At 45.6% G+C, this 23,336-nt stretch overlaps 1 protein-coding gene across 1 annotated transcript in view; it reads right to left on the reverse strand.

Moving 5' to 3' along the window:
- The window catches only part of ulk4 (unc-51 like kinase 4), a 176,672-nt gene that overhangs the window by 34,388 nt on the left and 118,948 nt on the right, over positions 1 to 23,336 (reverse strand). Inside the window, exons 31-33 of the mRNA XM_056286926.1 lie at positions 22,644 to 22,749; positions 3,419 to 3,585; positions 339 to 440 (exon numbers count right to left, since the gene is read on the reverse strand). Coding sequence (XP_056142901.1) covers positions 339 to 440; positions 3,419 to 3,585; positions 22,644 to 22,749 — 375 coding nt within the window. The remainder of the gene's footprint in view (positions 1 to 338; positions 441 to 3,418; positions 3,586 to 22,643; positions 22,750 to 23,336) is intronic.

The following is a 23,336-nucleotide window of genomic DNA, read 5'->3' on the forward strand; positions in this document are numbered from 1 at the left end:
CATCTATGACACATTGTGTCCTTGTTATAAATTTTGCTACATTATGTTTTAAACTGAGATGTTTGTTGTGAGACTAGTGAATTTTCTTGACGCTGCCAGTTCTGTCCACCAGGGCAGGGGTAGAGGTATTGTCGGGTGAATCTGAATTCATCCACATTCAAAAACACCATTTCTCTTATACGGTCAGACATACATTCAGACACATCTACGCACATTAATGAACCAAGTGTGCACACGGGTGCATGCACATTCGGACAAAATTATTGATACATAGACATGAGGCGCCCCCCCCCCCCACACACACACACACACGGGATCTTGGTTGGTGTTAGTCTCACCATGTGGATGAGGTGCGTGTTGAGATGGCCCAGAGGTCTGTTGGATAGGAGCAGCTTCTCTGCTGCCTCCTTCTCTGCTGCTGCACAAGATAGCCTCTGGCTCTATACACGCGCACACACACACACACACACACACACACACACACACACACACACACACACACACACACACGTTAAATCATTTATAGAGCTTTGACAGTCAATAATGATGAATCCAGAGACCTGCCAACACAAATTCTGACCGAGAGACAGAAAGACAGACAGGCAGATGGACTGACGTAGGAAAATAGCCTTTGCAGGGCATGTTGAGTCACTGTGACCCATCTTTAATTCAAGGTGTGTTCAGGACAGCACAAGTGGAGCTGATAAATGTACTTTTCCCATGGCGTTATTGAACACATCTGTTTTTAGATTTGTGTTTTTGCATCTCTCCTCTCTACTCCTCCTTCATTACCTCCTCCCTCCCACTCCTTGTCTTATTTTTGTTCAGTTTATGATGTCTGCAATGCAAACTTCAGGCTGACTACAGCCGGGGTAATGTGATTAACACCGGTACATATTTCCTCTCCTTTCTCGCCATCTCTCTTTGCCGGTCTTTCTCCATTATGCTCTCAAGCTCTCTCTCTCTCTCTCTCTCTCCCTCCGTCTTCTCTTTTCTATTTGTTGTAATGGGATTAATATTGGTGTCAATTTTCTCCTCTCCTTTTTTCTTTTGCTGCAAATTTCTCTCTCTCTCTCTGTTCCTGAACATGCAGCTCTCTCCCCCCTAAATCTTGGCTGCCTAAATAGTGGGCAAAATGAATAGAAAGGGGGAGGAAGAAAGACAAAGGTGGAGCAATTGGCTGCACATACATGTAAATCATATGTATTAATGTATATATATTCGACATAAATAAACGTGAGAGGGAGAGAGGTAAATATGGAGCTAGAGAGAGCAGGAGAGAGGTAAATATGGAGCTAGAGAGAGCTTAGGAAAGTAGCCGGGGCACGTTGTCTCTCCTTATCAGACCCCATTACCCAAATGAATTTGGTTTGTGCAGAAGTTTTCGTTTTAATGAGCTTTGCATTTCGCGGTGAATTGATTTCTGCTACGCATTTGACTCTCTGCCTTTCTCTTTTTTCCCTCTCTTTCTCTCTTTCCCCCTGCCCTTGCCTTCCCTCTCTCCCTCCCTGCCTCTATTTCCCTCTCTCTCTCTCTCTCTCCCTCACTCTCTGTCCAGGCATTAATATGTATGCGTTGGGTTGGGGTGCAGGCTATGGGGAGATGAGGGCTGGTGTGTGTGTGTGTGTGTGTGTGTGTGTGTGTGTGTGTGTGTGTGTGTGTGTGTGTGTGTGGAGGCAAGCTAAGGACAAAGCCAGCGGTGATAATGAGGCCGCAGGGATATAGCCAGACAGGCCTTCTATGTATGTGTCTGTGTACGTGTGTGTGTCCCAGGGGCTAGGGACCTCATCCTCTTTCTCCCAAGTCCACAACTTCAAACTGCAGTTGGTTAAACCTGCTAGCTCCCACTACACACTTCAATGAATACACATACACACACACATCACAAACACAGAGCTGCACACACACTTTTAGGAAACAGAGTTGGTGATTGGGTGCCCAGCAGTAATAGAGGTAAGTTACAGGCACTATATTGACATGGGTAATAAGGTGGGTTTTTAGGGCTAGTGGTTGTTCATATTTAACCTGATGCCTGTCTTGCATATACTGTACGTATGTCTGTTTGTAGACATGTGATCCATTAGTTAGATGCAGCCCATAATGATAAAACTATTGATTTTGTCCCAATTACCAATGCTCACCCCTGTCACTAGATTAAGGTATCATTAATAGTTCAACACCAATAATCATTTATACCGAGTACAATGAGAACACATTTGAAACCATTCGTTTCCCATTAAATACAATACAACAGGAGCTGAAAAATAAATACATGCCAAAACATATCTGTAGAAAATGTTTTTGATGCTTATCAAATAGAAATCATGTAATGGATATGGTACTGATGAAGTCCGAGAAATGTGAACAGTTGCTGTGAACATAAAAAAAGAGGGTGATGAGGATTTGGTAGACATTCTTACTTAAAACAAAATTGCAAGGGGGTATGTAGGGGGTACTTTCTGTCTCCTACTGTTATGGCAGTGCCTGGGGGTGGCTGCTTTCACAGAACTAGCTGTTCGGGGTACGAGGAGTTTAGGTAGGATTGAGAGGATGAGGGTTAGACAGAGCAGAGTTGGCCTTTGGCTGGAATTATAATAAGAGTTATGTGCATCAGAACTAGTAGGTTAACCCTCTCTTTGCAAACAATACAAAAAAACGAGTAAAACAAATTATAGGGATACCTGGCTATATCAAACTTCAGTCAAGATTTTGTTGTTAGCTTGAAATGCTTGCCCTGTCAGACCTGGTGGCCTGTCCCGGGTGTCTCCCCGCCTGCCGTCCAGTGACTACTGGAATAGGCTCCAGCATCTCCGCGACCCTGATAGCAGGATAACTGGTTTGGATAATGGATGGAAACTTAATAGCATGTCAGCTTATCTTTCACTGGACTGACAAAGTCTGTAGTTGTCATGTAACCATCACTGTTCAGGGTAGGGTTGGTCTGTTGACTTGTGCTCGTCTTCTGAATCTTATTTTAGAAAGTACAACTGCATCTTTTCTCTTCTCTTCAGCATTCCAAATCCCTCCGAGTTGGAAAAAAAATCCGTACTCGGACCGTGTTTGGCGTTTTGAGTACAAATAATTTTGAATCTGGCATATACCCAATAGCCATGCAAGTAAGTGTACCACACACTGGCATTTTGCCAGTCACAAGTAAAGCTGAGTACAACAACATTGACTGCCTGTGAGACAAGACAGTATATCAAGAGAAAATAGAATGGATTCCAGTGATTCATTGACTTCTCTGATAATTGAAGTATTGAGAGGTGACACTCGATATTGTGCTCATAAGTATTTATGGGATAGCCTTCCTTTCGCCCTGCCAACAGGCAGCTCAATAGTAGGTTCTGAGTGGCGGAAGAGAGGTTTATGTGCCCTGTCTTGTGTCTGAGTGCTGTGTCTGAATGTGCATTCATACCTGCAGTGCAGAGCGGACAACAGTTGATGTATGATTTAAGATGTTGTGGAGCAGCTCCAAAAGGGCCACGAGCACAAGATGGTCAGCCTTCCTCCCAATATGCCCCTGTCCATCGAAGCAGTGCACTGCAGCTTCAGTGAGGATGGTCACTACGACTTCTACCAGACCTGTGGAGCATAAACCATGACCATCTTTAGGAGATAATGGGGGAATCAAACATTGAGGGCTCAGCAGACAAAGTCCATCTGTCCACCTTATGGGGTACATATAACTAGCTTTAATTACTGTTGAGTTCTTTTATGCATGATAAAGTTATTAATGTTAACCTTTTTACAATTTGTTGGCTATAAAGAGCAAAACATAACAGTTGACATAAGCATCATGGCTGACCAACACAGTTTTGTCAACAAAATATGCTATCTGGGGCATCTGGGTATCACAGTGGTCTATTCCATTGCCTACCAACACGGGGATCGCCAGTTCGAATCCCCATGTTACCTCCAGCTTGGTCGGGCATTCCTACAGACACAATTGGCCATATCTGCGGGTGGGAAGCCGGATGTGGGTATGTGTCCTGGTCGTTACACTAGCGCCTCCTCTGGTCGGTTGGGGCCCCTTTTCGGGGGGGGGGGAACTGGGGGGAATAGCATAAGCCTTCCATGCGCTATGTCCCCCTGGCGAAACACCTCACTGTCAGGTGAAAAGAAGCGGCTGGTGACTCCACATGTATCAGAGGAGGCATGTGGTAGTCTGCAGCCCTCCCCGGATCGGTAGAGGGGGGGGTGGAGCAGCAACGGGGAGGGCTCAGAGAGTAGGGCGATTGGCCAGGTACAATTAGGGAGAAAAGGGGGGAGAAATCCAACAACAAAAAAATGCTATCTGTCTGCCCAAACAATATACTATCCAAATTGGCACATACCAACCAACCTGTCAACCAATAAAATCACCAACAAACCACTTTTCAGCCCACCAACCAGCTCTCCAAAGAAAACGCCAATCAGCCTACCTACTCAACTACCAACCAGGTACTGACCCACTGTCTTTACTTGCAGTTACAGTACCTTGCTAAATGTTGCCATCTGAGGTACATGAAAATGCAGCATAGTTTGAGCTATTTGAATAACATGATCTGTAAGCTCTGTTAGACTCGTCAGTGGACTGATACCCATAAAGCTATTGAAGATGAGGAGCAGAATATTTTATTACCATCATTTTCCCAAGCTGTCCAAATTAACTAAACCAGTGATTCAACCGCTAAAAGAAAAGAGCAACAACGGCAAAAAAAAAAAAATCAGATGCTCAATTTCGACACAACGATATAATAATAAGTTTGGCTCCTCTCTTGTCTCCTTTCCCTTCATTTCATTCCTCTTTCCATATCCTCCTCATCTCTCTCCTCTCTGTCCCCCCTCCCTGAGGGAAGCCATCAGTTATAGAACACGGTGAGATGTTGGGAAGCTGTTAACCCACAGCTAATGTCTGAAAAAGGTCTCCAAAACATTCTCTAAAGTGCAAACTCGTGTTTCACCACTCGATAAGCTTAACATGACACTGCAGACACGCTGCGTTTAGCAGCTCTGTCAGTGTAGGTTGCTACTGTAGGCATGTTTAATGCGAGGGTTACCTCTGATGCAACATGCCCCATCATCTCTGCATTGGATGAGAACCATACATCATCACTACATCAATCTTTGAGAAACTGAAGAGAGAAAAAACTGACTAATTTCCCATTCTCCCATTGATGGAACCTGCTAAAGGATTGTTAGCAGTGCACAATCAGTTTATTCATGGTATTCAATCACGCATCCAAACCTAAACCATGCCTAGGAAGATAAGACAATAAAAAAACAAAACATGTGATCTTCTGTCCCTCTTCTTGTCCTTGGCTCATTTCCCCTCCTCTTTCCATTTGCTTTGACATTTACAAATTAGTAAATGATGAATAAAACAAAATAAAAAATAAAACTAAAATAAAGCTTGTAAACAAACAATACAAGATGTTTCCTGGGCTGGTCTTGCTCATTCTGTAATGACCAGCTTCCAACAAACAGCCATAATGGACAGCAGTAAGTACTGGGAGCCAAAGGTGTTTTTTTTTTAAGCTCGGTTTGAGAAGAGTAAGCTAGAGTTGATCTTTATAGACCCTGTTTTAAAGCTGTGAGTTACAGTCAGTCTTTATCAAATCAAAGAGCTACAGTTTGTCCTTTTCAAGTCCGTAACAAGGTGGTGAACTAAAGTTGATCTTTTTAAAGTACACTACATAGACAAAAGTACGTGGACACCCGAACATCCCACCCATATGTGCTTGTTGAACAGCTCATTCCAATACCATGGGCATTAATATGGAGTTGGTCCCCCCTTTGCTGCTACAACAGCCTCAACTCTTCTGGGTAGGCTTTCCACTAGATTTTGGAACATGGCTGCGGGGATTCGCTCCCATTCAGCGACAATAGTATTAGTGAGGGTGGACAGTGATGTTGGGCAGAAGGCCTGGCTCACAGTCCATGTTTCAATTCATCCCAATGCAGTTGGATAGGGCTGAGGTCAGGGCTCTGTGCAGGCCAGCCAAGTTCTTCCAAACCAAAGTCGACAAACCATGTCTTTCTGCACCTCGCTTTATACATGGGGGCACTGTCATGCTGAAACAGGAAAGGAACTTCCCCAAACTATTGCCATAGAGTTGGAAGCACATAATTCTCTAGAATGTCATTGTGTGCTGGAGCATTAAGATTTCCCTTCATTGGAACTAGGGGGCCTAGCCCAAACTATGAAAAATAGCCCCAGGCCAATCTTCCTCCACCAAACTTTACAGTTGGCACTATGCATTTAGGCAGGTAGCATTTTCCTGGCATCCGCCAAACCCAGATACATCTGTCAGACTGCTAGATAGTGAAGTGTGATTCATAACTCCAGAGAACACGTTTGCACTGTTCCAGAGTCCAATGACGTCATGCTTTACACCACTCCAGCCGACGCTTGGCATTGCGCGTGGCGATCTTAGGCTTGTGTATGGCAGCTTGGCCATTGACACCCATTTCATGGAGCTCCCAACAAACAATTTTTGTACTGACATTGTTTCCAGAGGCAGTTTGGAACTTGGAAGATGTTTTTACACGCTACACGCTTCAGCACTCGGCGGTCCCGTTCTGTTAGCTTGTGTTGCCTACCGCTCCCCGACTGAGCTGTTGTTGCTCCGAGATGTTTGCACTTCACAATAACACCACTTACAGCTGACCGGGGCAGATCTAGCAGGGCAGAATTTTGACCAACTGACTTGTTGGAAAGGTGGCATCCTATGACAGAACCGTGTTGAAAGTCACTGAGCCCTTCAGTACAACCCATTCTACTGCCAGTGTTTGTCTGTGGAGATTGCATGGCTGAATACTTGATTTTATGTATGTACTAATGATGGATGTTGCTGAAATAGGCAAACCCACTCATTAGAAGGGGTGTCCACATACTTTTGGCTATATAGTGTATATTACTGATACAGTGAGCAAATTCTGGGCTCTTTAAAACATATGCTTTGTGACAGTGGCCTAAAGCTTTTGCTAGCATTATTTAGAACAAGATTCAACATGACTAAAGACTAACAATGAAAACTGACAGCATACCAGCCTGTTCTTTCGCTTATATTAATCTTTTGATATGTATTTAATTGTAGCGCGGACAAGAAAGCTGAAAAAATAACGCTGGCTCACAGTGCCAGTGCTTACATTTTCAATAAGTCAAAGGTTTCCCTAAATTTGCATTTGCATACATAAAATGAATGTAAATAACCTGAATACCAAATTATTAAGGTCACAACAACATGCGCTGAGGACAGAACATCTTGTATTATTTCAATAAATCTGCATTTAGAACGTAGGTGTTGTGTGTGTGAAAGAGGGTGAGTATATGTGAGTCTGATGCTCCCTCTATGTGAATGTGTGTATCAGAGAGGGTGAGTGAAAGGGAGTGTGTGGTGCATGTAAGTGTGTGCGTGTGGTTTTTTTGTGTGCTGCAGAGATCAGAAGGCTGTAAAGCTAGCTGACTGTCAGTGGCCTGTATTGTAACTAAATCAAGCGAGCCTCATAGTGAAAGAAACAGGTTGCTGCTCTCCGGGACAGCCCCAGGAATACAAAGATCTCCTCAGCTATGTAAATGATATGACAGCACAGTGCTGATAATGAAGTGCATCCAGTTTCCTGTGCGATAACTGGCAGAGATAATGTCCCTCACAAATGAACAGAAAACATATACATAATACAAGGCCCTTTTGGGTTTCTGTCTGAAATAGACAAGTATGCTAGTCTGGCTTGTTATGCTCAGAGCCTGAATCAATTAAGGTTTGTGCTGTGTAGACCAGATGCTAAAGGGGGGGGGGGGGGGTTCTCCAAACTTGATGAGCGCTCCCTTGCAAAAAATCCCAACCACAACCTCTGCTTGATAGAGCTTTGCTGGTAAAAAACATGTTTACTCTTTTAAAATGACCCAACGCAAATATCAAAATCGCCGTACTAAAGTATTCTCTGCCAAATGCAATGAGCACTTGGAAATTCCAAGTACACTATTTCATTTACTATCGCAATGCCTAACGTGCCCAAGAAAAAATAGATAGCTTAATGAATAAACAAACAAGTTAACCAATAAATAAGTTAACACTCAAACACATAATTAAAGAAATAAAAGCTGAGCTGATTCAAAAAAAATTTTTTTTAATCGACATTGGGGTGTATTGGGATGCTGGAGTCATGCAGGAACATGCACTTGAGCGTGTTTTGTATTCAGACGTTAGCAGGGGCAGGCAGCTTGCAACATCTGGCCATGTTCTGACATGGAAGGGTTTCTCTTGAACCCTGCCCACATAAGATGTATAACCAGTTGTTTTTAAGCTCGTCAGAGTAGATGAACTTTGGCTTCAAGTATCGAAAAATGTCAACCTGCAAGCCTCGAGTTGTCTTCTCGTCAAACTCACTGTCTACTTCCACCATGAAAATAGATATTATTTGGCCTTCGGACTACGGCATTAAAATGCACCAAGAATGCCAACCCTCGTGCCCCCAGAAGAGGATTTTCTGTGTATGAGTACTTTGGATGCTCAGTGTTCCTTTGGGAAAGACTGTTTGCACCGCAGCATGATTTGCATATCATAATCAAAATTCTCCACCGAAATAAGACATGAATTGGTTTACACATTTTAGGAGCAAACAAATAATTCCAATGCAAGGCAGTTTCTGTAATTCAAAAGTTGGAGTGCATCCTGCTTAAGTGTTTTATCTCTGGTCTTGCTTTTATTTTTGTTTAGGGTGCAAAAATTAAACATCTTAACGGCAATAAAAAAAGGTAAATAATGTTTTTGCGTTGTAAAATGAGAATCTTAATTAAAAACGGATGACAACACACTGCCAGCTTTCTTGTTTAGATGTAATGAAAAGGCATTCTGCTGACAGGCTGATATGATGCCGCACCACCCAACAAGAGCTGCTTGCAGCGCAAACACAAACAAACAAACAATAAAAATGCCTCTCTGTTGGTTTTCGCATTCCCAGTCTATGCACATCCTGCCGTGACTAGGTGACATTACAGACAGTGAGAGAGATTATAGTAGCTCCACCACAGAGGAAAAAGATGACGGTGTCGCAGGACCACTCAGGTCAGACTGTCCTTGGGGTAACATCCCTATACGGGGTCCCCCTGTGAAAGAGGAATCTCTACACGGTTAAAACTCCAGATTAAAGTGGAACTTTAATAACACAAGGTTATCTTGAAATGAAAAAAATAAACTGCTGCCAACAGCTATAGAGCCTGAGGATGACTTGATGCTGTTATTGTTTGCTTATATTTTTTACCGGTGATGGCCTGGGGGGGGGGGGGGGGGTTACAGTCGCAGAGGGAAGGGAGGGTTATCCACGTACACTCACAAGCACACAAATTGCAGTAGATCTCCGCACACGTCCATATGTATGATTCTGTCTGTATATGTGCAGCCATGAATTGATATGCATCTATTAAATACCCAAGAAAGACCACATGATTGATGGCTCTTTGTCAATGTTGTGTGTGCATGCTTGACAAGGTTTGTATGTTTGTGTGTGTCCGCCTATAATGTTGTAAGTTATCCTACAGGCATTATGTCCTGGTTAGTCATTAATAAACGACAGGTGGTGTGTGTAAATGTGTTATTTTCGGGGGGGGGGGGTTTGTATATGTGTCTGTGTGTAAGATAGAGCGATAGAAAGGGAAAAAGAGTGAAAGAAAAACCTAATAAGTGTCCTTAGAGAGAGCGAGAGAGAGAGAGAGAGAGAGAGAGAGCAACTCCAGTCAATACTAACAAGTCAATATCTGTATTTTAACAATGTCTTGTACAATTGTTGGCAGCTCATGTGAGGGATAGGGAAATAATTTAAATAGTGAAGTTAAAACCATTGTGCTGTAGCCTATTTTGGAGAGTCTAGGGTCGAACTAGTTTAAAAATAGATATTGTTCCAAGCCCATTTGCAACCCAGCCTATTTATAAGCCATATTAAAATGAGTACTATAGGGAATCAACAAGATGGACGGCACAGAGGATTTCTAAGCAGTGTGTTAGTCACCAACAGAGACAGAGCTGGCTAAACTAAATATAACATATGTACAGTGTAGGGTGTAGGCAGGAATAAAGAAAAAAAAACTTGCCTGTCAAATATAAAGGATACATTTCAACTCACATATAGTCCATTCATCTAACTCGCTGAGGAAAAAAATATTGTTATCCCAAATCAGTTGCTTTATTGATGTAATGTTACTACGACCAACCTAGTTGGGCAGCCCCTGCATAAGGCAATAACAGACTAAGCCAGCTACAGAGAAAATGTTGTCTTAACTGTAGTATATTATGGTCATGGTTTTTCTTGTTTTTTTAATTGTAGGGGTTTGAAATAACCATGCCAAGCTGCCCATTTAAGTACTTAACTGGAGAAAATTTCAATTAAAATTCGAAAGATAGTGTCGATCAGGAAGAATATGTTAGGTGACTCGAGACAAAGGCAAACAGTTACTAACTTTGTACATCTTATACTACAGCTTGTTGTGGTTCTAGCAGAACAACATCTCTAACAAGTTGTAATACAAGAATTATATCCACTAATAAGAAATATGACTATAACCAATGACTGACTAACTGACACTTTTGCGTAAATAGTAGTTACCCTGGATGTAACTCCAGTGCTATGAGTATGTGCGTAGCCTTCTAACGGCTTCACTCTTGGTTTACCACATTAAGGTGCCACCTCAGCACTTGAGAGTGATTTTTGCACTCATTGCCCAATTAGGTGGTGGGAGCCAAACAGCTCCCCAGCCCCTATAAAACCCCTGTGTCTTCGCTGCTCGTCTCCCTTTGAAATTCAGCAACAAAGACTGGGACCAGCTGGGCTTGTGGTTAGAGAGCTACATACATACTCATAGATCTGGAGTTACATCCAGGGTAACTACTATTTCTATGTCGTATGTGTTCTGCCCTCTAACAGACGTCACTATTGGTTCACACCTAAGGCGAAGGCCGATAGAAATGAGTGTACTTCCAGCTGGGTCTGAACTGACACTCCGACACCAGTGAAACAGCAACCTACACACCAGCAAACACTGCTGCTGGAAACATTCCCAAGGTGGAAGCAGTGTGGCCACCATCAAACAGGTCCTGTAGGAACTGCAGAAGGAGCGCGGGTTGAGGTCCCTGGCCTTGCACCAGTCCACAAAACCCTGCTAGCGCGTAGTATAAGCCATGGAGGTGGAAGGGGTATGCACATTCTGAATAGTTGTGACAACTGCATCCGGGAGGCTGATGTTGACAATCTCAACCTCTCAACCTCCAAATCATGAGGCAGCATCCTAGAACTGGATGTGAGAGGTTTGTACTTTCTGCCTGTTGCAGAGCTGTGGGCTGGTCTGGGACTGGCCATGTAACTGCCAGCATCAGCTGAACTAGGTCCGGGAACCACCTGGTACCCAGGCTCTCTGGTGCCACGACTATCACCAATAAGTGTTGCATCTGAACACCGTAACGCAACTGTATCAACAGCTGCAGGGGCGAACATGCATACAGCAGGCCGGAAGGTCACACTGGGTGAGCTAACATTTCCATCTCCAACGGAGGGGCGTTGGGCGCTCTAAGAGAGAACCACAGGCGGTGCTTGGCATTCTCCTTGCTCGCAAACAGTTTGGCCACTGGTCGCTCGAACCATTGCCAGATCTTTTCAGCTACGTCCAGGGAGATGCTCCATTCTTTCTTGAACGGGCCCCCTCTGGACATTCTGTCTGCCCCCACATTGAGACCCTGGAAGTTAGCAGGCTTTCAAGGAGCAGAGATAGCGATCTGCCACATCAGGATGGAGACTGTCATCCTGTGCAGGGCCGGGGATCTGATGCCCCCATGACTATTCAGGTAAGCCACCACAATGGTATTGTCTGACCTTACCATGACAGGCTTCCCTTTCAGTGGAGGAGCAAAGTGGTGAATCACCTTCTGAACTGCCATGAGCTCTAGAATGTTTATTTGGCAAGGGGACCCAGCTCACGTACCTCCCATGCTGGCCTGGCCAAGGGTCCTTCCCCAGCTGGCCAGGGAGGTGTCCATGAAGCCCTGGGGACAGTGAGGAATGCACCCCAGCTGAACCCCTTCACAGAGATGATTGGGGGAGTCCCAAAATCTCACGTCTCTCCATGGCAGTGTGGAAGGTGGAGCCCATGCTATTTGTCTCTGATTGGGTCCAGCCGCAGCCGTAAAAACCAATGTTGCAGGTTTCTCATGTTTAGCAGCCCCAAGTGCACTACTGGGTGTGCTGCCTTTATCATCCTGAGGAGTGACATGGTACTCCCTGCCGGCACCAAGACCGAAGAGCTCATGTGTCGAGTCAGCTGCAATAACACTTCCATACGCTCCTCTGACAGGCGCGCCATCATAGCGTGGGAGTCCAAAAGCAGACCAAGGTAGGGCATCTATTGGCTCGACTGAAAAGCACTCTTGGTGGGGTTGATAGGAAAGCCCAGCTGCATGACATGATGAATGACCAAGGCTGTGTGGGCTTCTGCATCCTGCTGCGAGAATCATCCAGTCGTCAATGTAAGAAAAGATTCTCATCTCTTTTGCCCTGAGCGGCTCCAGTGCCCTCTCCACTCATTTGGAGGATGTGCATGGAGCCAAGGAGTATCCGAACGGGAGATGAGTGTACTGATACTTCTGTTCTCCCACCACAAAATGCTGGAAATGCCTATGACTCGGCAGTATGGGGATGTGGAAATGCGCATTGGTCAGATCTGTGGAAGTCATCCAGTTGTCTGGCTGGATGCACTCCGAAAGCAGCTTGACCATCAGCATATGAAATGGTCTCTAAGCAATGCAACCATTCAGGATGTACAAGTGAAGAATCTGTCTAATGCCCTGATTTCTTGGGAACCAAGAAATACAGGGAAAATAGACCCTTTCAGGTCTCTGACTGGGGTACTGTCATTATGGTTCCCTTACAGAAGAGTAAGGTTAGTTCCTCCTGCAATGCAAGGTTAGTTCCTCTCGCCGTGAGTGGGGAGTGAGGTCGGAAGTATGCCGCTGAAAGGAGGTGGTTGCCAGCAAAACTGTAGTGCATAGCCCTTCCTCAACATTCTGTCTAGCCAGGTGGGGAGAGGGCCACATACCTGCACCCACATCGGCAACGAGCCATGAGCGGCAGTGCAAGCAGTTCCACAGGGAGAGCTAGAACGGGCCCACCTGCCCCATCCGTCCCATTGCAGGAGGGAGCGCGCAGGGGGCCCCGGCTAACAGGGCCGACAAGCGGCTAACCTCAACAATGACTTAGCTGCTTCCCTCACTTCATCCTCTGGTGAGCCAATCATGGGGGATGATGGAGAGATTTCAACACCAAGTCCAGGCGAGAAACAAAGTGAAAGCCAGTATCACTTGGCACAGAAGTAAAAGGAGAAAAAATCACCTTAGCAGGCAATGGGTTAGCTCATCTGAGAAGCTGCTTGATAGCTGTAGTGTTTTGATGACCGTCTTTGTTTTGGTCGCCATCTTTGATCTGAACCACAAGGGTAGATGGGATTAGCTGCACGTGGCCCTCACGACCGTCACTGGAAAACACGGAAGCGGTGGGACAGTAAAGGCAGTACCCATCAGTAAGAAAGGCTAAGAGAGAGTTGCCCATGGTGAAAACCCCATGAGTGGCGCCCCTTGCATGTGCACTCCAGGCTTGGGATGTGCACATTGAGGAATGGTGACAACAGCTTAACCAAAGTGAAAAGAAAAGCTTATTTACAGGTGGCATGGTGGCCCAGTGGTTAGCACTGTTGCCTCACAGCAAGAAGGTCCTGGGATTGAAACCCGGGCTGTCCCAGGTCCTTCTGTGTGGAGTTTATCTCCCCATGTCTGCGCGGGCTTCCACCAGGTGCTCCGGTTTCCTCCCACCATCAAAAAGACACACGTTAGGGTTCATACTCCTGCCTGTGCCCCTGAGCAAGGCAATGGAAAGATGAACTGTAGTTGGTTCCCAGGTGCTGCAGCTGCCCACTGCTCCTATACAATAGGAAGGATTAAATGCAGAGAAAAAAATAGTTGTAAGAATACAATGACAAAATAAAGTGGCTTTCTTCTTCCTATTTTCCTTAGAAGAAGCTATCTGGCTGCTATTAGCTTCATTAGCTATCCCAGATGCCAATGGAGCCAGCCGGCCACAGGCCACATTAGTCTTGTCAGCTGCTGATGAGGCTAGCAGGCTTAGGTTAGCCAAATTAGAGCCTCTATTGGCTAATGGTGCTGAAAGGTCGCATTTAGCAACATTAGCTTCTAGTGACTGAGGAGCATGGCATGTCCAGGGAGTGGCCTGGGGTGGCACGGGCCACCCCAGGTGCCACCCCATTATCCTAAACTATGATTGGCTATCTGCCCAGTCAGAGGCAGGACTTAGTTTGAACTGTTTGACAAGTAATCAGAATCAGAATACTCTAACTGAACTTTTGTTTATCGGAGCAATTCAGTCTTAAACCTGAGAGGCAGTAATGGGTCAGAATAGTGTCTAGACTGCCAAAAACCCAGAGAAGAATATGAATAAAATCTTGTTTTTATTTGGAGCGGGGCGGCCGGTCAACCACTTGCCACTTGTCAAGAAGTCTCAGAGGATTCCGCTACACTAGTCTTGTCGCACTACTTGTCGCACCTGAAAGATGTGAGTAAACTTTTTGATACACATATTGTGCCAGTGGTTGAAAATGTTTTAGCTAGGGGCATCTGGGTGGCACGGTAGTCTATTTCGTTGCCTACCAACATGGGGATCCCCGTTCGAATCCCCATGTTACCTCTGGCTTGGTGGGGCGTCCCTACAGACACAATTGGCCGTGTCTGCGGATGGGAAACCAGTTGTGGGTATGTGTCCTGGTCGCTGCACTAGTGCCTCCTCTGGTTGGTCGCGCCACCTGTTCGGGGGGGAGGGGGGGACTGTGGGGAATAACGCGATCCTCCCACATGCTACGTCCCCCTGGCGAAACTCCTCATTGTCAGGTGAAAAGAAGTGGCTGGCGACTCCACATGTATTGGAGGAGGCATTTGGTATTCTGCAGCCCTCCCCGGATTGGCAGAGGGGGTGGAGAAGTGACTGGGGTGGCTTGAAAGAGTGGGGCAATTGGACGGGTACAACTGGGGGGGGGAAGGGGGAAAAAATCCAAAAATGAAAAAAGGTGTTAGCTATTAGCTAAAAAGCTAAAAGCCTTTTTTTGATTTTTATGATAATATGATGCAGGTCTGTCATCATCACAGCTTCCTAGCAAATCTGTCATTGTTTGGTTATTGTCAATGATGCTAATGCTAACTATGTAAATCTGTCTTGTGTCACTTTGTTGTCCCGAGTAAGTTTTTCATGTTGCATTCATTCATGCATACATAATTAAATGTATTGTGCAAGATATAAAGTGACATGTGCCATTCGACTATTAAAGTATGAAAAAAAAATCAGAACATTTAGGATTTCTTCAAAAAGAAATCCAAAACAGCAGAGCAGGACAGAGCAGCCAGCAGTGCTAGACAGAGGATGAAAGCCAGTTTGACACTGGTAGGGATGTACAGCAGGAGCCTCCAGCTTCAGCTGTACTCATGGGTATGTAAAATCCTGATAGTTCCAGATTTCTCTTTAGCAAGCAATTATTTGATTGCCTTGATAATATCAATGACATTGTGGTTAATTGCCAGACATTGAAACTAAAGTTGAAACTTGTCAATTATATGTGTAGAAGTGCAATAGTAATTTTATTTCAGTCATCTGGGTTGGGTAACATACCACTTAGCCTACTTAGAAAAAGGCTGATTTTATCATCATTCTGATGAGAAGGATACTGGTGATGAAGGCTTCAGCTTCTCTTGCACATCAGGGTATGTAGGCATTTGCCTTGTTTAAAACTTCATTTGCTTTGACTTGGAATGGGGATGTTTCACTTTCGCTGTACTTATAGCTTAGACTGTCATTCAGGGCAAAGCTCAATTATTATCAATACAAGTGTGAAAAAGCTAAATATGACTTATTTGACATACAAATAAATTGGCACAACCATTAAAGTCCCTGTATTTCTTCAGTTGTGTCAAGTCAGCCACTCAAACAATGATACTGACAATGAGAACTATCCAGCAGTACCTGCAGGCTATGCAGTGTCTTGTGGGGATAGTAATGTGGAAGCCCTTGTTGCCCCACCTGAACCTCATTGTATGCCTTAGTATTTCATTTGTTGTGTGAAATATATTGTACTTACTATATTGTACTTCATTCAATTCTTTCATCTGTATTAAGAAGTGCTCATTGGTGCAATGAGCACTTCTTTCCCAGTATTCACATTTGTGACTTACATAACACTTAATGCAGGGTCTTATTCTCATGCTTTTGTCACTTTGAGATATTTCAGTTGAGAGCAGCAGGTCCCACTCAACCTCGTTTAAAGATTTTTTCAAAAACCATCCAAGGTGAGAAGAGGAGGTCATTCAGTCCATTGTGGTTTAAACTGTATTCATGGCTTGAATACTCACAAAGGAAAGGTGTCTTTATGCATGTTCAATAATCCAGGTGATCACAAAGGAAAGATTCAGCCTACTGTTATGCATGCAGACACTTCATGCCAAATCCGTCAGAATCTGTTTTCACCTCAGAATCAGGCTTTTCACATTGAAAAAAAAAACAATGTTCAAAGATGATGGCTTTAAGTTGCATAAGAAATCTGAGTCTCACATGTTAATGTCATGTTTGCTTGGAATGAGCAGACGAGCTAAGACATTGACCATTGATGACTTTATAAATGTGTTATGTTACAAGCCTACACAAGAACAGACAAATTATTCATTCATTCATAAATCTTCAGTCATTCCTCCAGGGTTGGGTCATGGTGGCAGCAAGCTAAGTAGGGCACGCCAGACGTCTCTCTCCCCAGAGACCCCCTCCAGCACCTCCTGGGGGATCCCAAGGCATTCCCAGGCCAGATTGGATATGTAGTCCCTCGAGTGAGTTCTGGGTCTACCCCAGGGTCTCCTCCCAGTTGGCCGTGCCTGGAAAACCTCCAAAGTAAGGCCCCCAGGGGGCATCCCGATCAGATGCCCGAACCACCTCAACTGGCTCCTTTCGATGCGAAGGAGCAGCGGCTCTACTCTGAGCTCCTTCAGGATGTCCGAGCTCCTCACCCTATCTCTAAGGCTGAACCCAGACACCCTGCGGAGGAAACTCATTTCAGCCACTTGTATCCGTGATCTCACCCTCTCGGTCACCACTCAAAGCTCATGACCATAGGTGAGGGTTGGAATGAAGATTGACTGGTAAATTGAGAGCTTTGCTTTCTGGCTCAGCTCCCTCTTCACCACAATGGTCCAGTACAATGTCCACATTACCGCTGATGCTGCACCAATCCACCTGTCAATCTCCTGCTCCATCTTACCCTCACTCGTGAACAAGACCCCGAGATACTTGAACTTGTTCGCTTGAGGCAACAACTCATCCCCAACCTGGAGGGAGCAATCCACCATTTTCCGGTAGAGAACCATGGCCTCGGACTTGGAGGTGCTGACTCTCACCCCGGCCATTTCACACTCAGCTGCAAACCACCCCAGTGCACACTGGAGGTCACGTTCTGATGAAGCCAACAAAACCACATCAGCTGCGAAGAGCAGTGATACAATTCTGAGGTTCCCAAAACAGACATATTCCTCACCTTGGCTGCGCCTTGAGATCCTGTCCATGAATATCACAAACAGAATCAGAGACAAGGGACAACCTTGGCGGAGTCCAACACCCACCGAAAACGTGTTTGACTTTGTGCCGAGAATTAGGCGAATTAAACAGTTTTAAAGGTATCCTGGGCTGTGTTGCAAGAGGCAGCTAGTATCTTTTGTAGCAAACAGAGACATATCAAGATAGAAGTTTAATAGTTCTGGAAGCATTGCTTTATCAAAACAGTATTGTCACAGCTGTCCCCACACCCTCCCAGGACTCATTCTCATTGTCCCAGTCTCCCTAATTGTCTCCCTGATCTTGGCCACTCCCCCTGCCCTAGTTTCACCTGTTTGTGTGTAGAGGCAGATGTGTGGCAGGCAGAGCAGAGGTCCACCACCTGCATCTCATCTATTGCAATCAACAATACTCCTTATATATCTAGCCTTGCCACACCCATCTTGCCAGATCGCAGTGCCTGTTCACTTCAGTCTATGCTTCCAGCCTTTATGTTGAGACTTTACCCATTACCTTGTCTAAAACTTATGCTCCGTGTTGCGGAATGAATGGGGCTGATGCCACCTCCACATGCCTGGCTGTGACGGGGGGGGGGGGGGGGGCTTGAGTGGGCCCAAAGTGGCTTGCACTGGTGGTGGTTGTGTCGCTTGGCCTCTGCTCGGAGAAGCGGCGACGGTGGAGCCTCACTAGCTGATGCTGCTGCTGCTGCAGAGGGGGCTGCTAGGGGCAAAGATAGGAACCCAGCTGCTCCAACACCTTCCAGCATCTCCAACCAGTCGATGAAAGCCTAGATGTCCGGACCGAAGGGGGAATCCTGTGAGGGGGACAAGTTGAGAAGATGGTGCCACTCGCACTCATTTAGGGGAAGAGAGGTGCAGCCAAAGACTGCTGTAGCTCACTTGCACCACGAACATGACGTGGCCACTGTCGATAGGGAAGGCCTGGGACATCTGGAGAATTGTGGCAGCTGTCGCCTGGACCTCAATCTCTGTCGGTGACAGCTTGGTCCGCTCATGGGTCAGTTTGTCAAGGGACCCAGCAAGAAAGGCTAGATTGCTAGCCAGTGCCACCACCTAGGAGGTTAAAAAAGATGGCCGTTACTCAGTTCCACTCATTGGGGAGTGACGGCCGACCGCCTGGCCAGAGAGGGGCTTAAGGGAGGACTGGTAGACCCTGACTGCATCCTCTATGGGTGGCATTCCCTTGTCCCACTCCCAGCCCTCCATGGAGTCATTTAAACCACAGCTGTGGGTTTGGCGCCAAACAGAGAAACCCACTCATGCAACAAACAAGTATGAGGCCAACCACGTGGTTGGGCAAAGAGGTTGACGGTGAAGTCATCCCGGGGAGCAGAGGAGGGTGGAGCCGTTGGAAGCAGGGTACCCCACCTTTTGGTGACCGAGGCAAACAGGCTGGGCAAGTCATCGAGTGGATAGTGGTGTGTCACCAGCGGCTCCACATTGAAGAAGAGGAAAGCTGGGTCCTCCTCTGTCATTCTTGTCCCACATTTTGGAGCGGGCCATCGCCTCCTTGCTTGCTGATGCGTGGCCAGCATGGGAGAGGTGGACGTACTCAGCAAACTTCCGCCTATTCTCATGCTCTACCCGGGGAACAGCGAGGCAGACAGGGCAGGTTCTCGGACTCCTCCTGGTGCCGCCAACCAAGGCAGAGGAAGCAAGACTGGTGGCTGTCCAGGAGCGACATCTGAGTGACACAGGAGGAGCAGATCTTGGAGGAAGAAGTAGACATCACTGCAACACTGGAGAGTGACAGAAAAAACTCGCAGAAGATCTGTAGCTCAGGTGGCTGAGTGAAAAAGGGAGACGATCAGCGGAGATGCAGGGGTTTTATAGGGGGTAGGGCACTGTGTGCCTCCTACCACCAAATTGGGAGGTGAGTGCAAAGATATTTCTCAGATGCCAAGGCGGAGCCTCAATGAGGTAAACCAACAGCGAAGGCTGTTAGAGGGCAGAGAACATACAACATAGAACCTAACTTTGTTGGGAGAGATTTAAACCGCACTGAAATTTATCCAACCAGCTGGTTTAGGATATATGGGGAAAAAAAGCAGGTTGGCTTTGATTTGGTTAGAGGATAATGCCTGAGAAACCACCTTATCTCTCTCAATTTCTGACTAACAGGAGAGTTTTATAGTGTTTTGTAGTGTCTTATCCTATTAATATTTTGAACATACATGACAAACGTTAGGCTATAAATACATAACAACCTTCCCCACATGTGTAAAATGATCAAAGTCTGTTTCTGTATTTTTGTCTTTCTGAGAATGCGATTACAGAACAGCATAAAACTTAACGTTATTGTCAGTGTTTTATTGATCGCCATTATGCAAAACAAAAAAAAAAGTCTGCCCAATGACCTTCTAGGCACCTCCTAATATGTGCACCATGAATATGGAAGACAAGTCTCTGTAGTATAAATTATGCCAGGGCCATTCTTATTGATTGACCGGTAATCCCAGCCACACATGGACACCGTGTGTTAAAACCACTCCAGGTTTGCCCCCACCTAAAAGAGATGCATCGTGGGGAAACAGCTCTAATCCTATTGCAATGGATGTTTGCTAGACGTGTAGGCTTCACAGCAGCTATGGAACAATGGCCCAACAGAAATCCCTTAATAACATTCGGTGTCCTTTTCACGTAAAGCAAAAGAAATAACAGCAGCTTAGGCAAATTCCCAGACTCAAGGATTTTCACGACCCATGAAGCCCTAAAGGCCGCTCTGAGACTTTGTGATATGGACAACTATGACACGGTGTCCTGAAAACAAATTGAATGGAGGAATAAATTGAAGGAAAAAAAAATTAAAGACCAATATTGTGCACTCATTCATAGTTTTGTTTTCTGGAGTTTTAGACATCCGAATGAGCATTTCAGGAGTACTAACACCCCAGCTCTGTCACCGTGTTGACAAAGTGCTTGTCCAATTTACTGTTAGCAGGGCAGCGTCAGGCTGTACATCTTGATGAGATCAGCGATAACAGTCTCGGCTCTCTCGTTTCCAACGCTGAGAGGCCACCTCATGCACACAGAACTCACAACTCAGCTGTCCACGATCATAGGCAGCACACGATATGAGTTTTGTCTTAGGGGAGGATATTTAACATTAGGGCTTCTCTCCCCTCCTGCCACCCGTCTCATTCCATCTCTCCTTCCAGCTCTCTCTCTCCACCTCTCCCTTAGTCAAGATCCACCCCCTTTTCTTTACAGCAAACTTTATCTTCTCCTCCGGTTATGTCAAACCCGCCACCTGCAATCTTTACCTCCCTCTACTGCCCTTCCCCTCTCGCCCACCTCCTATTGCACCTTCGTGACTTCATCCTCTCCTCTCTCATCTCAACAACCCCCTCCCCTCCTCCCCTGCTCTCCCTCTTCCATTTTTTCCAGTTGTTCTGTTCTTCCTGAATCTCCCTCCCTCCCTCCATTTCTCTCACTCTTTTTCTCGCTCCTCTCTCTTCCCTCCCCAGGGGGTATTATCTCAGTCGTGGGCAAATCTGTCCAATTATAAACCTCATCTCCTCATGCGGACAGACACACACACACACACACATGCACGCACACTCAAACACACACGTGTGTGCATGCACATGCGTGCACTACTTACACTCTCATCTCTCTTTCTATCTCTGACTCTGACACACAGTCTCACACGGGAGGGCACACACGTACCATTTTTCCTCACGCCCGCATTCACACCCCCACACACACTCTCTCACACGCAAGGGAAATAAATAAATAAATAAAGACAGACACACACCACAGCACCCCTTCTCTCTGTCACACCATAAAGAGCCAATTATACACGCATCCTGTCCTCTCCTCTGTCTTCCATCTCCCCCTATCCTTACCCGTTTCCTCTCTCCTGCCACCCCCGGTGGGATGTGCGTGTGCGTGTGCGTGTGTGTGTGTGTGTGTGTGTGTGTGTGGTGGGGGGGGTAGAAAACAGTATGCTAGCTAGAAAAGAGCTGAGGAGGAGAGTGAAGGTGAGGCAGAAAAGAGGAAAAAGGAAAGGAGAAAGGAGGTAGCTCGAGCAGAGAACTAGAATGGAATAAACTGAAATAGAGAACAGGTTGGGGGGGGGAGGTGAAGAAGAAAGGGGAGAGGAGAAAAGTTGGAAAGTGTAGGGTCAGAGCGATTTGGTGAGACAAAAAGAGGAGGGGAGAGGAGGAGAGTGGGAGATAGCGTTAATTGCCAGGCTAGCATTAGTGCTGGCTTGACAGTTTCCTGGTGAGATTAAAGCTGATTGGACGATAATGATGCTGACTACTAAACTACAACACTGCTGACCCAATTGAATTACAGAGAAGGGGGTTGGGTAGAGGAAGAAACCTGGACAGACAGACAGACGGATAGAATAAGAAGAAGACATAAGACAAAGAGAGATATGGAGGAGAGTCCTGAAAGAAAGTTGAGAGAGCAAGAGAGAAAGAGAGATGTTTTGTAGTTTGGGGTGGCGAAGCCTATTTGTTTCCACAGAGATGGGCAATTACAGTGTCGAACCAGGGACTCTGACACAATCTGTAAACATGCAAACACACACAAAAATACACATTTGAAATGCCTCATTAGGCGCTATTAGATTAAAATATAATCTGAGATTTCAAAAATTAGAGAAATTCAGTGTGGTGTAACAACATTGTAATCTGGGATTTCAAGTGTTACAGAAATTCAGTGCGGTTTCACAACATCGGCGAATACAAATAGCGTTAATTGTCAGAGTAGCTCAGAAGTAACAGAAACTGGGGGGAAATTGTCAAAAGGGATATAACAACAACAACAAAAACTACTACTGCTACCAGCAGAGTAGTAGTACTAGCATGTAATTTATGTAGCTCTCCTTAATTCCCTAATGACTCACCATGACCAGAATCCGCCAAGTACAAAACAAGTGCCAGAGACAGCGACACAATACTAAGAACCAGGGAAGGAATAGGAGGATCATTTATGAAAAGTGGCTATCCTCCAACCACACCACTCTCCATCCAATATTATGCCCAACTGTACCTTGTTGGTATAGCGGCTCCAGGTCCCATTCTGTGCCCCCGGTTAGATTACACAGCAAGGCTACTGCATGCTGGACCAGACCACTAGCAACATTCCTGCTGTTGGCCTAGGGACAAAGACAGAAAGTGAGGCAGGCCAAGAAAATTAGTTTGCGGGTTAGGTTAACAAGTATTTCATTCTGAATCAGCCTGCCGTTAACATAACTGGTGTTAGCCTTGAAACAGAGAGAGGTACAGAGACAGAGAATGATAATTGTGTTAAGCAGTTAAGTGGTTCCTATTACGTCAGATACAGAATACAGACAGAGAAAGATGGAGAGAAAATTGTTATAGTAAAGGAAGTGCATTTTGAATTATCGTCACATTAAAAATACTACTGTTTGCTAAAGAGTGAACAGGTTAAATCAGGGGTCTCAAACTGAAATTACCTGGGGGCCACTTGACAGATGGTCTTATGGAGGAGGGCCGGTGCAATAGGGATGAAGAAAAAACCGTTTGACTATATAACCTTCACATTGTTTTTTATTATTTCACATTTTTTCAGTTTTCACATGAAGAGGTAAGTAGCCTGGTCTAGGCCTACATATTTAGCCTACTTCTTACCAGAAACCTGGCACTTCTTCTGCTGACACAGGTGAGGCACATTTGCTTTCAGGGACTGGGAAGTGGACACCCTGAGGACAGCCTTGAGATG

The sequence above is a fragment of the Lampris incognitus genome, chromosome 9 (assembly GCF_029633865.1).
Source record: "Lampris incognitus isolate fLamInc1 chromosome 9, fLamInc1.hap2, whole genome shotgun sequence".
Classification (NCBI taxonomy): domain Eukaryota; kingdom Metazoa; phylum Chordata; class Actinopteri; order Lampriformes; family Lampridae; genus Lampris; species Lampris incognitus.